The 17,007-nt window shown below is 43.0% G+C and overlaps 1 protein-coding gene across 1 annotated transcript in view; it reads right to left on the bottom strand.

Annotated features, from left to right (window-relative positions):
- Nucleotides 1–17,007, bottom strand: part of LOC310876423 (nesprin-2-like) — a 203,790-nt gene that overhangs the window by 186,017 nt on the left and 766 nt on the right. Inside the window, exons 2-15 of the mRNA XM_083789954.1 lie at nt 16,337–16,398; nt 14,058–14,153; nt 13,432–13,509; nt 13,251–13,343; nt 11,644–11,840; nt 10,915–11,240; nt 9,899–9,999; nt 8,961–9,098; nt 8,768–8,869; nt 5,521–5,688; nt 4,955–5,110; nt 3,946–4,710; nt 2,228–2,401; nt 1,145–1,308 (exon numbers count right to left, since the gene is read on the bottom strand). Of these exons, the coding sequence (XP_083646080.1) occupies nt 1,145–1,308; nt 2,228–2,401; nt 3,946–4,710; nt 4,955–5,110; nt 5,521–5,688; nt 8,768–8,869; nt 8,961–9,098; nt 9,899–9,999; nt 10,915–11,240; nt 11,644–11,840; nt 13,251–13,343; nt 13,432–13,509; nt 14,058–14,153; nt 16,337–16,398 (2,620 nt within the window). The remainder of the gene's footprint in view (nt 1–1,144; nt 1,309–2,227; nt 2,402–3,945; nt 4,711–4,954; nt 5,111–5,520; nt 5,689–8,767; nt 8,870–8,960; nt 9,099–9,898; nt 10,000–10,914; nt 11,241–11,643; nt 11,841–13,250; nt 13,344–13,431; nt 13,510–14,057; nt 14,154–16,336; nt 16,399–17,007) is intronic.

The following is a 17,007-nucleotide window of genomic DNA, read 5'->3' as shown; positions in this document are numbered from 1 at the left end:
CTATTTTGAAAGAATACAAGCTGGGCACACAAACTGATAAATTAGTAACATCATTTGCTGACATTTTCCAATCTTGTAACGCAAATTCTATTTAATTTCACATCTCCACATAAAACAAATTAAATTATGCAAGAAATAAATCAGTTCACGACATGCTGAATACTGAAACCAGATATAATCATCAAGGAAGGTTTATGCATGCACTATGTGTACTATACGTATGTAAAGTTAAACTCTTCATTTCCATGTTCCAGCCATTCAGTTGTAAAAAGTCTTTCAGTTTAATTTTTCTTTTTTGTGGGGGGGGACCCCCCAAAATAATACCCAGGGGTTGAGAACCCCTGCTCTAGGGCTCTTCCCCCCCCCCCCCCCCCTCTACACCAAATGTCTTTGCTGAAAATAGCCAATCTACAAGCTGTCATACCTCCCACTGCTTCGTGACTGAAGGGCACACAAACTGCTAGCCCTCCAAGCAGAACCCAATGATACTGAAGTTTCTGACTTTTTGACGACACAGACCATTGGGTCCTGTTCCAGCAGTATGCTGCCACCTGGTATATATAGTTATGAGCAGGGACCCTACATAAAACTCATCCAAATTTCAGAAAAGCTTTATGGAGGGTCCCGAAAGGGGCTAACAAACTGCTAAATTAGTATCATCATTTGCTGACATTTTCCAATCTTGTAACGCAAATGTAATGGACAGTTTTAAGGGAGCATTGATTTCATATCAAGTTAACCATTCCCATCAAAGCAAAACACACCCAAAAAGAAATACACATTTATATGCCAAGTATTTACTTCAAAACACACATCAAAACAGCCACGACTGAATAGGCAGACAATGGGAGACGTTAGATTAACCGGTATAGCATGTTTAAACTTTTACAGTCAAATGTTGAATTTGTTCATCTACTGTTCAATATTTCACTCAAGTTAGTGGTACATAATAGTTAATGGTGATTGGTGCATGTATGGATGTAAACCCAACAGGACTATTCAGATACGTATTAAAATGATTTAATATATTAGTATATTTTCCTTAAAAGCTCTCAATAAAACATATATGAGGTATGATTTATGAGAACTTTGCACACTCATACATACTGTATCCAATAGATTACATTGGCAATATTCATCTTACCTGTCTTGCTGAAGTTGCTGTGGTGACACAGAATGACTGGTGTCATTTGACTGCCGTGTCTCCTGCCTCCCACTCGACTCCCCCAGCTGAGCCACTACAGCAGCACAGGTTTCCTCCATAGAGCAGACAAGAGACGAACCACCATCAGTGGAGGAGAGACATGCCTAGAAAAGTAAAGAATTTAATGATGCGAAGCCTGCGATAATTCAGTCAGACAACTCGTGTGAGCGAGCCTATATATACCTGTAGGCTCTTCTGTTCCATCTGGCTTATAACTTAACTAAAATGTTAATGTTACAGAGCCCTGGCGCCAAACTATGCTTCATATTATGCTTCAAGTGCCCTTGGACAAGGCATTGAACCACTACCATGAAATGTTCTATGAAATAAGCAGGGGCCTGGCTGTAAACAAACTATGCTTAGTCCAGATACCCTGGGTAAACATAGTACCTTTCCTTTCCTTATCTATGCTCAAATATATATTCTAAATTCATTCTAAGAGTTAATTGTCTGACTAAAAAGTACATAATGTTCGTAAAACTTGAGAAACAAGCGCCGAATGTAGATACTACATGTCGTGAAAATCCACCTGCTGATTCAATCTATTCCTAGAACTAACAGGAAGTATCTCCTCTTCGAGTTAGTGACGTTGTTTCATTAAAAAGGTGCATCGATTCAACGGTGCATCACCGCCCTCTTGTGGTTCAAAACATACCCTACAAACCAAGCTGACTGCCAGGCACAACTACTCTTGCTTATTACTAGAGGTGAATCCCTCGTGCTAAATATCAATCAATCACAATCAATATATTGATACAACAATAGTACATCTACAAGACTGAGTTTCTTCCATATCCATTCGTCCTCTGCATAGTCTGCACTAGTGCAGTCATCCATCAATTTTGATGAATTGAACAATGTGGACCCCTGTTGTAAACAAGTGTAATGCTTAATTGGGTCGTCCACTCACAGTTAACAGTCTTTGTATTGAGTTTGTGCTTAAAATGTACTGTACATTCTACAAACTGTTAATAAATATTTCAATCAATCAATCAAAAATCAAATGATCAACACATTCTTCACCTGATGTCTTTGCACATATTCAAAGTGGACATGGTCAGCAGTATGGTCATCATGCAGGGTGTTAGTGTTAGCATGCATTTCACATAGTTCCTCCTGAGACAGGGGCGTCTTCCCTCTTCTTCTGATCTGGGGCCACAAAAGTGGCACAAAGTTGGCCATTTCTGAGCGCACATCCTGGGCACAACATCACACAACACAGACACTCAACTTAAGCACTGTTAACCACGTTCAAACTGGCATCCCACATTTTGGGCAAGCATGTCATTATATACTAGGCAAAGATTATTAGATTATTTAGCGCGACAGCTTGGCTGACAACACTGCAGAGCTCAGCTCAAGAACCTGATGTTGGATAGGAATTTGTGGAGGGCAGCGATCCAGGAATCCCGAGTTGGTGTTGGCTAGAAGAACTCACTCTCGCAGCAAGAAATGAATAATGAATTCATTCATGAATTCATTACATTCATTTATTAATTAGGCCTAATTCATTCACTATACATTAATACAGCGAACATAGGCTATGAAGCAAGAAAGTTTAATTGTCCAAATCAGATTTTTTTTTTAGGATGTCTAAAAAAAGTTTTTTTAAAATAATGGTTTGAAGACTATCAAAGACGATGTTGAAGACATACATTTTTTTAAACACATTTATCCAGTGATAAGCCCAAATTCAATTATTCGTCATGACAATATACAGTAACATTTATCAAGGTGTATTTATAAATCAGGTTGGCCTACTGTAAATTACAGAAATGAATTTATACTGTAGCCTATGGCCATCCAAATGAAGCATTAAAATGCAGAATCAAATGCCGATTTGCCACTGTAGTCTTTCAAATCTTATAACCACTTAAACCCTATAAACTAGTTGACCAGGGTCCTCTAGGGCTCTATAATTTTTCCCCCTCTACACCAAATGTCTTTGCTGAAAATAGCCTAAATCTACAAGCTGTCATACCTCCCACTGCTTCGTGACTGAAACAGAGAGGAGCATCACATCCTGCAGCTGAGTCTCCGAGCAGAAGGAGCTGAAATCCTCCGCTGCTGCCAGAAACTCCTCGAGAACAGACCTTTTCAGAGTCCGTAACGCTCTCTGCAATAAGCACAGAGACCATGCAGAGACTAACACGACAGCCCAGACATGCAAAGACATGACTGGCAGCTTTGTTAAACAATAGCACAGACAACATTGTTCCCTGTTGTTATACTGCAAGTCAAGCATTGCTCAACAGCAACATGGTAGCACTATGAAATGACTTGAGACAATGGTTTATAATGGTTTATTTATCTAAATGGTTATTCATTTTAATAACCAATTTATTAATAGTTTCTTTACTAACATTGTACTGCACTAGGCCTAAATTATGTATTAATGGTATTTTGATGGACGAATAATATATAGTATTGAGTAGTTAATTGGTAATTTGTTAAATGTTTATTACTATTATCTGGACCCTTAAAAAGTAGGGGCTGCTAAGTGGGCTAAGATTAACTTAATAATATCTAATAACCATGTATTCATGCCAATAAACCATTAACTGTTGTCCCTCATTATTAAGTGCTACTACTGTAGCCTAAGGCTAAGCATCAAGCATGTACAGTATAAGCAGCAAAGAGCGTGCAGTGCTAAAGGACAACTTGCAGGCAAAAACTGAGTTTGGGTGCAATTCTGAAAGTTATGACATTTGTGGGAAATACAAGAGAATGTACATGTTTACCTGTTTTCTCTTGGCTTGCCACTCTGAGATCTCTTTGTCACCAAACAGTATGATGGCTTCCTGAATGTTCTCCTGCAGCCCATACTTGGCCTTCTCCAGGCGGTTCTTGGTCACCGCCTGGGCTTTGGAATGAACATCGCTTCGGACCAAAGCAGGTGGTGGTAGTGGAGGTTTCTGGTTTCCACATTCCGTCGGCAGAAGGTTCTGTTGCCGCCTTAACCTGAGTTTCTGACCGTGCATCTGTGAGTGAGAAGAGGGTTCCTTTTTGTCTCTCGTACTTTTGAATAGATTAGGACTCTCGGCCTTGTCAAGTGTTTCAGAGCCAGTGAATGGACGCTGCTCGGTTCGGCTTGGATTTGAAACTTGGACATGAGTAGACTGAGGTTGACTCAAACACTTTGATGTAGCTTCTTTTCGGTTTTGATCCGGAGGAGAAGGTGCTTGAGGTTCGGTCATTTTAGCCAAACGCTGAGGCTCTTCCTGGATTCCAGCATGGGGTAAGACCTTGAGTCTGGTTTTCTGAATATTCTTGTCCTGAGAATGGCTATAGTTTAGCTGCCCCTGTTTCTGAAATGAAGACTGGATTTGGTGTTGGTGTTGGATAGTCCCATTTGTCTGTCGTACATCCCCCGTGGAGGTCAGAACAGCGAGCGCTACCTTGCTGTCCGGCTCTGTCGGACACATGGTTTTACTAGGAAGCTGATTACCAGGAGTTTCACAGACTCGTTGACTAAATGCTAGGGAGCTAAGCAGTTCCATAATTTCCTGGGAAAGCAAACACATGTGATGAGACAAAGTTACTTTAGATGAAGGAGATATTATTTTGTTTTTTGTTTTAGATTGTCATATGAGGTTGTCTACTCAATAAAGTGATCCTTTGCCTTGAGCCAGTGTGCAGGCTCTATACTTTTAAATGTTGTGCCTGTAATTAGGTACGATTATTGAGTGGGTTAAAAATGTATTATCATATGGCGTACTGCAGTCGACTGATTATACAGTGTTAATTCACCTGGGACTGAGATACTGTCTTTGAGACCCTGTCTTGTACCGTAGAGGTACTGAGGGACGGCAGGGGACACTTCTGTACATTGTCCACAAGGGCCTGAAGGTCCTGGCCCTCAGCCACCACCTGGCCCTCCAGCTGCAAGCCACGAGAAATCAGCACCTGGAGAGAAGAATGCCCATACTTTAAATTGACCATTATATTAGTCCACTTTCAAAACCAATAACACTCCATCAGGCTTCGTTTCCACATCAGAGACAAACTGCATGGCCCTTAGCCACAGCTTAACTTACAGTAGAAGGCAGGCTTCGTTTCCACATCAGAGACAAACTGCATGGCCCTTAGCCACAGCTTAACTTACAGTAGAAGGCAATGTTCAGCAGAACACAACATTTGTGTGACTCTTTCTGTTGCCAAAATACACACTGTCAATTAGGATTTAGGTTCAGTACAGACTGTACGGATGGATGGATGGATTCCTCCTGCTGTCCGGAAATATCTTGACATGATTTATTAAAACAGTGAATGCCTGACTTGAGGAACTTGTTGACAAAAAGGTTTGGTCTGCTCACTGTTATTCTGGTTTGTCCCCTGATGCGTTTCCTCTTGTTGAGGTTGTGGTAACTCTCCAGGGCCTCAGTGCCCCAGTGGTTGAGCTGCGCTAGGTCGCCATCCAGCATGGATGACACCTGCTGTAGCTCCTTGCATGTCTTCTCCACTTCAGTCAGCTTATGGCATATCTAGGCAGAAGGAAATGTAGGAATTTAATCACATGAACCCCAGCAAACAAATATTAGTGAATATTCGGTGGGAGAGAAGATATCGACTATACAAGCTCACCACATTGTTGTTAGCTATTTTGGTGAATAATACATACATACATTTGGTGTAGAGAGCGGAAAAGGAGGGGACCAAGTACAGTGCAGACAATGGAAACCCTGGTAAATTGTTTAAGTGGTTAAGGTTTAGTTCTGCCTGTCCTTGGTTCATTGTACGTCGCCACCAGAAGCTGGGAAGGTGAGCGAGAAATCATCACAATCACCATCACCGCTCATCTATTGTGACAACACTCCCCACTGACTAGCTGTCACACTCTGGTTATCACCATCACCACTCATCTATTGTGACAACACTCCCCACTGACTAGCTGTCACACTCTGGTTGCTGTCCAGGGCGCTGATCCTGGAGGGAGAGGGGGGCTGTCTGTTGTTCCCGCTCATGGGTTTGATACCCTCTAGTCCAGGGGTGCCCAAAAGGTAGATCGTGATCTACTAGTAGATTACAAAGGCTGAGCAGTTAAGGAATATTTAATTTAAATAGTGGCATGATTGATTGACACCAAATGGGGCAGCTCAAACCCAGCAATATTTTTGATTTCAAGGGTGTTGTGTACAAAAACATTGGTAGCATTACAATGTTCTCCCGCTCTATTTCCCATTGCAAGTGCATTTGTCTTATACAGTATGTAACGCCAGCTCCGGTATTCCAAAGAATACATATTTAAACTATTTTCAGCAATGGTATAATAGTTTTATTTCCGGTGGGTAGATCTTGTTGAACTGGTCATTTTGAAAGTAGCTCTCAAGTCAAAAAAAATGTGGGCACCCTTGCTCTAGTCTAAAGGGAGTGCAACAATACTGTGCCTTCTGAAGTTCTGACTCATGGAAAATATCTCCCCAGACAGCCCATCCTGTTGGTTGTGACTCGTGAGAGTGATTGTGTCCTGTTTTTGCATTACAGTAGCTGCAAAAGTCATTGCAATACTGTAGATCAAAATATGTCAACCTAGAGGTATGCATAGTTGAGCCGCATGGCTGCAGCCCAAGTATGTTTTGACATTTCCATCACCCTCTGATGGACAAATCTTGTTTTTCTTTTCCAACAGTGCATTTGTGTACTGTGGTTAACGTTGTTTCTTTTTATAATCTCTACTTCCAGTACCTTATCATGTATTTTAATTTACCCTTTATTTATCCAGAAACTCACATTGTGAGTATATCTTTTACAAGGAAGACCCGGTACCAGATTCCCACTGTACAAGTGACTAGTACAGTGACACTAAAGTGAAGGAGGCTGAAATGGCTTTGCACTAGCGCTTTGCACGGCTCAACAAATAACCATGCCACCTAATCAAATGTGACCCGAGGCTAAGTCATTGATTATTTTTAGCTTCAAATTGACATGTTGATCAGTTTGACCAACAAGTTTTGGAGGCTTATAGAGTAATGTCTTGCAGAAAACGACGAGTTGAGAAAACAGGCTTGAAAGGTTCACTTCTGTGGACTCTTAACATTACACCTATGCTACATGTTTAAGCATATATTTCATATTTACATTTTTATTTCACAATTTCAGCTCTGACATTTATTTCAGACATGCTCTAGTTAACACATTTTAAAAACTGTTTTTCTCCTGAACAGTTAGTCTTGCCGCCATGACTGTCTCAATCTATCAAAAAGAGTCACAAATATAACAGAGCTTGTCTACAGTATGTTTGTTCTCCCACACGCAGTTTGGATCTAACTGGCTCTGGGATACGTTTGGGTTTTGAACCTGAGATTCCTCCAGTTTGGATCTAACTGGCTCTGGGGTACATTTGGGTTTAGGGTTAGGGTTATATGGATCTAACTGGCTCTGGGGTACATTTGGGTTTTGAACCTGAGATCCAGTTTGGATCTAACTGGCTCTGGGTACATTTGGGTTTTGAACCTGAGATTCCTCTCAGTTTGGATCTAACTGGCTCTGGGGTACATTTGGGTTTTGAACCTGAGATTCCTCTCAGTTTGGATCTAACTGGCTCTGGGTACATTTGGGTTTTGAACCTGAGATTCCTCCAGTTTGGATCTAACTGGCTCTGGGTACATTTGGGTTTTGAACCTGAGATTCAGTTTGGGTCAGTTTGGATCTAACTGGCTCTGGGTACATTTGGGTTTTGAACCTGAGATTCCTCCAGTTTGGATCTAACTGTCTCTGGGATACATTTGGGTTTTGAACCTGAGATTCCTCCAGTTTGGATCTAACTGTCTCTGGGATACATTTGGGTTTTGAACCTGAGATTCCTCCAGTTTGGATCTAACTGGCTCTGGGATACATTTGGGTTTTGAACCTGAGATTCCTCCAGTTTGGATCTAACTGGCTCTGGGTACATTTGGGTTTTGAACCTGATCTAACTGGCTCTGGGTACATTTGGGTTTTGAACCTGATCTAACTGGCTCTGGGTACATTTGGGTTTTGAACCTGATCTAACTGGCTCTGGGATACATTTGGGTTTTGAACCTGAGATTCCTCCTCTAACTGGCTCTGGGGTACATTTGGGTTTTGAACCTGATCTAACTGGCTCTGGGATACATTTGGGTTTTGAACCTGAGATTCCTCCAGTTTGGATCTAACTGGCTCTGGGTACATTTGGGTTTTGAACCTGATCTAACTGGCTCTGGGATACATTTGGGTTTTGAACCTGATCTAACTGGCTCTGGGGTACATTTGGGTTTTGAACCTGATCTAACTGGCTCTGGGTACATTTGGGTTTTGAACCTGATCTAACTGGCTCTGGGTACATTTGGGTTTTGAACCTGATCTAACTGGCTCTGGGTACATTTGGGTTTTGAACCTGATCTAACTGGCTCTGGGTACATTTGGGTTTTGAACCTGATCTAACTGGCTCTGGGGTACATTTGGGTTTTGAACCTGATCTAACTGGCTCTGGGTACATTTGGGTTTTGAACCTGATCTAACTGGCTCTGGGTACATTTGGGTTTTGAACCTGAGATTCCTCCCCAGGATTTGAGTGAGGGATGTCAAAGAGTGTAGGAGCTGTACCTCTGGGACAGTTTGTTGGAGTCTTTCAATGTCACATGCTTTAATCTCTGGAGATGAAAGGAGACAAGACAGGTCCACCTCCATCATCTTCTTCTTCAGCAACTGATAGAAAGAAATATCTAATCAATCAATCAATCAATCAATCAATCAACCAACCAATCAATCAATCAATCAATCAATCAACCCAACCAACCTGTATTCTCTCCCTGCACGCGTTCAGTGGGACAGAGGACACCTCCAGGGGTTCTCTCAGCAGCCGGGTGGCCTCTTGCGTCAGCGCCAGGACCATCTGGGGACTCACAGGTTCAGAGCTGGATTCAGATGACACGTCCTGGAAAACAAGTGCTTCTTGAAAGACCTTCATGTGAGCCTAGACTGGGACATCTTTTTGTAGACCGGCGCAAACCGATGCCTGATGAAGGTTCGAGTGACTTCCCCCTTTTTTCTACTATTCATGTGTTTTTGCAATGGGTTTTGGATTGATTAAGACGATATAGCTCTGTAGTAAACAAAGGCATAATTATGATATTCCCATTTTTATTTTTCCAACATGATATTCTCACATGATACCACTTATATTTTTCACACGTGGTTCAAGAATGGTTCAAACTTTTTCATGTCAAGGACCCCCAAATTGACACTAATTAGCCCACGGACCCTCATTTGAAGAGATATGCCAGGGACCCCCATGAGAGAAGGTTTTTACGGCTCTAGCAGTGATTAATTTCTCAACCCGTTTCATTTCAAGGACCCCCAGTTTAACATGCATATTAGTCTACTCTACAGACCCCCATTTAATGGCATTTCTATCTACCCCAATTTATATTGTAAAATCAATGTAACTCTGAGTGTGTACAAATGGAACCAAATAGTCCAGTCAGGGTCCATTTGTACACTCTCAGAGTTAACAGACCCATAAGGGTCCATTTGGTTCCAAATTATCATTTAGCCGGGGACCCCCTGGAACACTATATACATATATATATATACACTGTATAAGGACAATGCGACCTAATTTAACGTGACACCACAACTTGCATGAAAAGCAAAGTGTCTCTTTTCAACCTGTCAATTTTATAAAAGAAAATAAACCATATTAAATGAGACCCAGTAGAACATTTGTGCACTAACCTGCACATGGTTATCAGGAGATGGCCTGTCATTGGAGTATTGCAGGAACTGGGCCACATAGGTCATAATGGACTTCTCATCTGGGCGTTTCACATCAACATCTGCGACGCAGAAGGTTTGACAATTCATTCAGCGTTATTGGCTCAATGCAAACCAAGGTTGTATTAAACAACAATACAGACAATATTGTCTCTTTGTAACCCCTTTACCCAATGACTAAAGAGGATATTTAAATATTTCACACTTAATTTAGACATCAAGCTCACATCAACAGAGAGGACGTATAGGGCCTTAGTCCTACTCCTCCTCCCAGCCAACACTCCCCACTGACAGGTAGTTACCCCCCCCTTTTGATTTACATCAAAAGGGCATGTGAACTCAAACCCACAATTCAACATTTTGGTTTTAAGATGTTGATTCATTTTGTATTCATCCTTAGGACCCCAAATCACACCATGGAAAGCATGAGTGTCTATTTCAAACAAAGTGTTTTTTGACTGGGGAGTCAGCAGGAATTGCCTGTCATAATTTGACCCCCCAGTATTAGGATGTATTAGGATGTTAATATTCAAGCATCAGCCAACACTCCCCACTGACATGCAGGTAGTACCCCCCCCCCCCCCCCCTCCCCCAGAGAGGACGTATAGGGCCTTAGAGTATGCAATTGTACTACACAGAGTGGCTAAAACACCTTCAATATAACTTTGAACACACAAATAAACACAAAAAAACACTGATCATTAAACCTGGAAGAGAACATCACACCATGTGTGCTGCTCTTTCTACAGTATTATCCCTTATTCTGCGTTACCCGCACAAGTACAAGTACTTAGCCGATCTGCCCTTTCTGCCACACAGAGACAGCGTTTTGGGGGACATAACCGGTTCTTTTTTAAACTGGCTCCCAGAGTGGCAAACTTCGGAGACACTACTTTGTCGTCTCCGTGTGTACTTCTTACACTCAAACAGAAACGCATGATCACCAAAACCGAGAAGCTATATATATATATACTCACCCTGGGGTTCCATCAGTCTGGGGATGTGGAGCTCCTTTTCAGCCAGACGGAAGGCCTGCTCCAGGTTGTGCTTGTTGCTTCTGGTCTGGGCCTTGGACAGGTCAACCAGGTCTGGTCTTCTGGTCTGGACCTTGGACAGGTCAACCAGGTCCGGTCTGAGAGAACCTCTGGTCTGGGCCTTGGACAGGTCAACCAGGTCTGGTCTTCTGGTCTGGACCTTGGACAGGTCAACCAGGTCCGGTCTGAGAGAACACAGGACGGCCAAGAAGGCCTCCCCACTACGCCAGCTTGACTTGAAGTCCTTCACGCTGACAGAACAGCCAGCCCTTTACAGAGAGAGAGAGACAGAAATGAGAAAAAACTAACTAAGTAGGAAATAATATTAAATACTGCAAGTTTGTAATACTATGACATGATTTTAAGAATTTGCATGGTTATATTTCTATGTGTTTATCAGACAATGTAGAGAAGAAAGTAGTCCGCATGCACACAGGCTTGCTCCAAAGGTGTTTTATTTTATTTAAAACACCATAAGTTTTAAGACACGACGTTTCGGCCGCGAACGGCATCATCAGGTGATGTTTTAAATAAAATAAAACACCTTTGGAGCAAGCCTGTGTGCGGACTACTTTCTTCTCTTCACTGTATTTAACCTTAGTCCAGCACCAGCCAGGAACTGGAAGTGCGCAAGCCACCTGCTTTTTAAACGTTATCAGACAATGTATATACCTTTGGCATTGGTCTTTGACCCACATCAGTAAGACCTTCTTGGCCGTATGGAGGCGTGATGTCCCTCCTCGTGGGGTGGGACTGTCTGGAGCAACGCGACCAAGCACGGGACTACTGGAGACGGAGTCCACACTGGACAGAGAGTCAATGGAGGAGTGATGGGGACGGACGGACAGGGTGCTGGTCAGCACTTCAATCTAAAACACAGAAACACACATTCAGAGCACGGCTCTCATTGAGTGTTTTCAAGTCAAATGGATATGCGTTGATGGAATAATGTTTCCTGGGTTCTGGATGCTTTCCAAATTAATCAGGATTTTAACCCATTCTGAACAGGAACCCCGGCTTTCATAGCGTGGCACTCGAGCTTGTAGATCTGCTATTTTCTTTAAATCGTGAAACTGTGGTGCAAATCTTTGAATATACATGTATATTCTTTCAGAGCGAACGTTTTTAACTCAAATCTTTGCTTCTGGGGGGGGGGGGGGGGGTCCCTGGAACAACATATTTTCAGATGGGGGTCGGCGGGCCAATTACATATAATTTTGGGGGTCCTTGACATGAAAATGTTTGAGAGACGACTGATATAGAAACATGCAGGTTTTTCAGAAAACTGTCAGGATTTGAAGACATTAACCCATTCTGAACGGGCACCCATTTTGGTGTTGGCATCATGTTATGCTTTAGCTATTGAAAAATAGCAGATCTACAAGCTCATAGCGCGCCACCGAGTGGCGCGATACGAGCTTGTAGGTATGCCATTTTTGAAAAAGCAAAGAACGACTGACATTTTTAGAATCTGATCTCAGGTCAGAATGGGTTCATCAGACCAGTGTGTGTCCAGTGGAAAACCTCGTATGAATCTGATCTCAGGTCAGAATGGGTTAAAGGACAACTTTAGTTTTTTTCAACCAAGGTTCATGTTTTAGTTTGTTATTAGATAAAGTAAAAGACGAGTGTTAATCTTTTTTCATTTGCTGCTTTCTTTCGTTTTAGGGAATTTAGCTGTTTTTGACAGGGGGGCGGGGGCATTCGAGCATGGGTCTAAATATGTATTTTTTAACACAATTTTATGGTGATTTCTTTTTTTATGGTTTACTATAGTCCTAATAAACGTCAGGAAATTACATCTGGCCACAGAAGATCACAGGATCTATTGAATGTGAAGGTAGCCTACTGGGGGAAGGCTTATACTGTATGTATACAGTAGGCTCAATATGTTTGTCACATTCAATAGATCCTGTGATCTTTTGTGGCCAGATGTAATTTCCTGGCGTTTATTAGGACTATAGTAAACCATAAAAAAATAAATCACCATAAAATTGTGTTAAAAAATACATATTTAGCCCCATGCTCGAATGCCCCCGCCCCCCTGTCAAAAACTGCTAAAATCCCTAAAACGAAAGAAAGCAGCAAATGAAAGAAAATTAACACTCACCTTTTAGTTTCTCTAATAACAACCTAAAACATGAACCTTGGTTGAAAAAAACTAAAGTTGTCCTTTAAGTCGAATCGTCCTATCAGGTCTAAATGGGTTAAGATACTGCCAGGAATCTAAACAAAGACCAAACGTCTCGTAGGCCTACTGTACTGTACTGTATACTCACGCGGCAGTGCAGAATAATGGTCCAGATGAGACCCAGGATTATGGAGGGTCGCCCGTCAACGATATCAGATATGTTGATGTTAACAAGTTTGATCTGCCGATAACAGCAAAAAAAGTCAACAACTAAAATACACCAAAACATTTAAATACTGCATAGTTGCATGTTTTGGGCGGAAACGTACCGATTTGTTCCTGAGAAAATTAAGTGCTGTCTCAATGTTACACCTCTTCTGGAAAAGACTGCGGCCCTTTTCTCTTTTCTGGGGAGAGAATTTTGTGTATCAGCATTCTGCTTTAGTCAGAGGTTATTAATACAATCTGGGAATACATTTCTTACCACGAATTTTCTTCACCAATGTGTTTGTAAAGCTGTCTACTATAACATATCCCACATTGGTTTCTATACAGCCACCCTAGGGGAATTTTTGACAGCTGCTGAAAGGTGGGGTACCATTAAGAACCAATAATGTCAAATGTTCTAAATTTAATTATACTTTATGTAGCATGTGACGTGTCAAACTAGGCCGGGTTTTCATGATTCTGAACCCCATTCCAAGCATTAGTTCTGCACAAAAAAACACTCCTTCATATTTGCCTTATAATGGCTGTTGATGGTACCCCAACTTTCAGTCAAACTGCACTGACTGTAACTGCATTACTGCTGTGCTGACCATTTTGTCCAAAGCGTACCATGGTTTGTTAGATGTTTGACAACGTCATTATATTGTATACGATTCCCATGTGCGATACTGGTTACCTGCATACATGCCTACATGAATGCACCAGGGATCCGTCCAACTAAACTCACCATGCACTGTCCACTCATCACCTCCAGGAGGTCAAGCAGCCTTGCCCCATCTCTGAGGTCAGAGAACAGGTCTGACACGGCGCTGGGAGGGCTTCTCTGTGACAGACACATAAAACAATCAACCTCCATTATAGGTGAAAACAAAGCAATGGCACCACCTGCTGTTTCCATATGGATAGTCGGATAACAGGTGGAGGGCTCGCAACTCGTATATAATGCTCCAAACTGCCTCCCCCTGGCCAGCCGGGGCGCCTGATGGAGGGGAAAGGAACTGGTTGGAATAACGTGTTCCTTCCACGCGCTACGTCCAACCAGGGAAACTCCCCCCCTGTCAGGTGTAAAGGAGCAACTTGGACACTCAGGCATGAAGGAAGCATGAGTTCAAGTCCGTTGCTCTCCCCATGTCCCCCATATATGGGGACTAGGTTGGCGGAGAGTGTGTAGAGCCCAGGATCACATTAGACGATTGACACAGGGGTGAAAAATGGGTTACAAAATCGTAGGATAAAAAATATATATATATAAAAAAAAAATGCTCCCATAAATTAACTATTTCTGGGAGCATTAAATCAGAGTTGCGAGCCATTCTTCATAAATTTAACTCCCGTACGTCACAGTTTTGGTTTTGGCACCAAGGAACGGGTGTGTCAAATTATTTCGCAGTGTCCATGCAGTGTACTATATAAGCATCTATCTGTAATATGCAACATGTCTGTGTGTACTTGTCTACGTGTGTACGTACACGTGTAATTCGAGAAGCATTCTCCCACAGACTTCAAATTTGATAAATTTGGCGTTCCACACCACCACACGATGTGCAGAAAGATGCCCGGCCTTGAGTTTGTCACAGAGGTTCAAAACCTTTCTGTGACCTACCACGTATTTGATAAATAAACTGTCCACTAGTGCAGCACATGGGAATGACGTCGTCTTCACAACAAACACTCAAGTGTGGGTACAAGGAGGACATTGCCATTTATCTTCCAGACACAGAGGGAGTGTTTTGCTGCAGACGGTCGGGCTGCCGCTGGACTGATGTCACAATATCACATGCGGGCGAGAGTGCACGGAGTCGAGGGCAGAGCCGGGTGGATGTTATGTGGGCCTTACAGAGAGAGCACGGAGTCGAGGGCAGAGCCGGGTGGATGTTATGTGGGCCTTACAGAGAGAGCACAGAGTCGAGGGCAGAGCCGGGTGGATGTTATGTGGGCCTTACAGAGAGGGCACAGAGTCGAGGGCAGAGCCGGGTGGACGTTATGTGGGCCTTACAGAGAGAGCACAGAGTCGAGGGCAGAGCCGGGTGGATGTTATGTGGGCCTTACAGAGAGAGCACAGAGTCGAGGGCAGAGCCGGGTGGATGTTATGTGGGCCTTACAGAGAGAGAACAGAGTCGAGGGCAGAGCCGGGTGGATGTTATGTGGGCCTTACAGAGAGAGCACAGAGTCGAGGGCAGAGCCGGGTGGATGTTATGTGGGCCTTACAGAGAGAGAACAGAGTCGAGGGCAGAGCCGGGTGGATGTTATGTGGGCCTTACAGAGAGAGCACAGAGTCGAGGGCAGAGCCGGGTGGATGTTATGTGGGCCTTACAGAGAGAGCACAGAGTCGAGGGCAGAGCCGGGTGGATGTTATGTGGGCCTTACAGAGAGAGCACAGAGTCGAGGGCAGAGCCGGGTGGATGTTATGTGGGCCTTACAGAGAGAGCACGGAGTCGAGGGCAGAGCCGGGTGGATGTTATGTGGGCCTTACAGAGAGAGCACAGAGTGGAGGGCAGAGCCGGGTGGATGTTATGTGGGCCTTACAGAGAGAGCACGGAGTGGAGGGCAGAGCCGGGTGGATGTTATGTGGGCCTTACAGAGAGGTGTGGGTCGGGGTGTCTGATTACAGTGCTGACCATGACGCTGCTGGAGCCAGCAGCGACTAAATATACACCCCCCCCCCCCAGCAACATATCACAAGCAGCTCAGGGACCGTGGCCAATTAGAGCTTGGGTTCGGCGGTCCTCTCTCCATCACACACACACAGGGAGCTGCACGGAGGCTAACGGGTCAGCGGGTCACATTCTGTACTGAGTTCAGCGATCAGAGGATATCATGGACGGGCCGGTTCTTTTATCCTTCTACGCATGCATCACGTATTTTGTACGGTATCAAAATGTGTGCTGTGCATGAAATCGTTTTCCAGACGTACAGTACAGTACAGTACAGTACAGTACAGTACAGTACAGTACAGTACAGTACAGTACAGTACAGTACAGTACAGTACAGTACAGTACAGCGTACCTTAGAGAGCTGAGCATTAATCCAGTTGGTGAATGTTCTCTTCTGAATCTGTTCTTGCTCCACTGTGAAGACAGAAAGAATACGTGCTGTTTTAAATCCCGTTAATAACATGTACTGTACATTGAATTCTCTTTTCTCATCTAAAAACTGTAGGCTCATGCTAATCCTTTCCTTCAAAGAACTGTGAAGGCTTTGGCCTGGCCCTGCTTTGTAATTAGCACTGCCTGTTGGTCAAAACTAGCACATCTATAACGACGCGTCACATTGTGATCTTGTGACCTTGTGATCAATTTTTATCCACTTTTTTTTTATCCAACTTTTATACCAAGTATAAATCAGGTATTGGTTATATACAGTACAGAATGTATCTAGCTTGCTTGATTGAACCCGCTGCCATTTATCCTGATTTCATGACCAAACTCAGAGTTACTGTCCTTTATTGTGCAAACCTTTCTTTATAATTACATAAGTGAGTGATATTGCAATGGAACGATGTTGTATTTATATCACTCTACATGTTTGTTCTCTAGAGGCTGTTGAAATTATGTCTCAACTTGTACATCTCTAGACCTCTACTGTAGATAATGCATTGCAAAGGCATACTGTAAGGGTATTTCTCAGGTCGGTGTAGCCCCATGCCCCATTCCATCCATCCCTTTCCAAAGTGGCTC

Source organism: Protomyctophum parallelum (assembly GCF_964188405.1).
Source record: "Protomyctophum parallelum genome assembly, chromosome: 19".
Taxonomy (NCBI): domain Eukaryota; kingdom Metazoa; phylum Chordata; class Actinopteri; order Myctophiformes; family Myctophidae; genus Protomyctophum; species Protomyctophum parallelum.
This window is presented reverse-complemented; position numbering and strand designations above follow the sequence as displayed.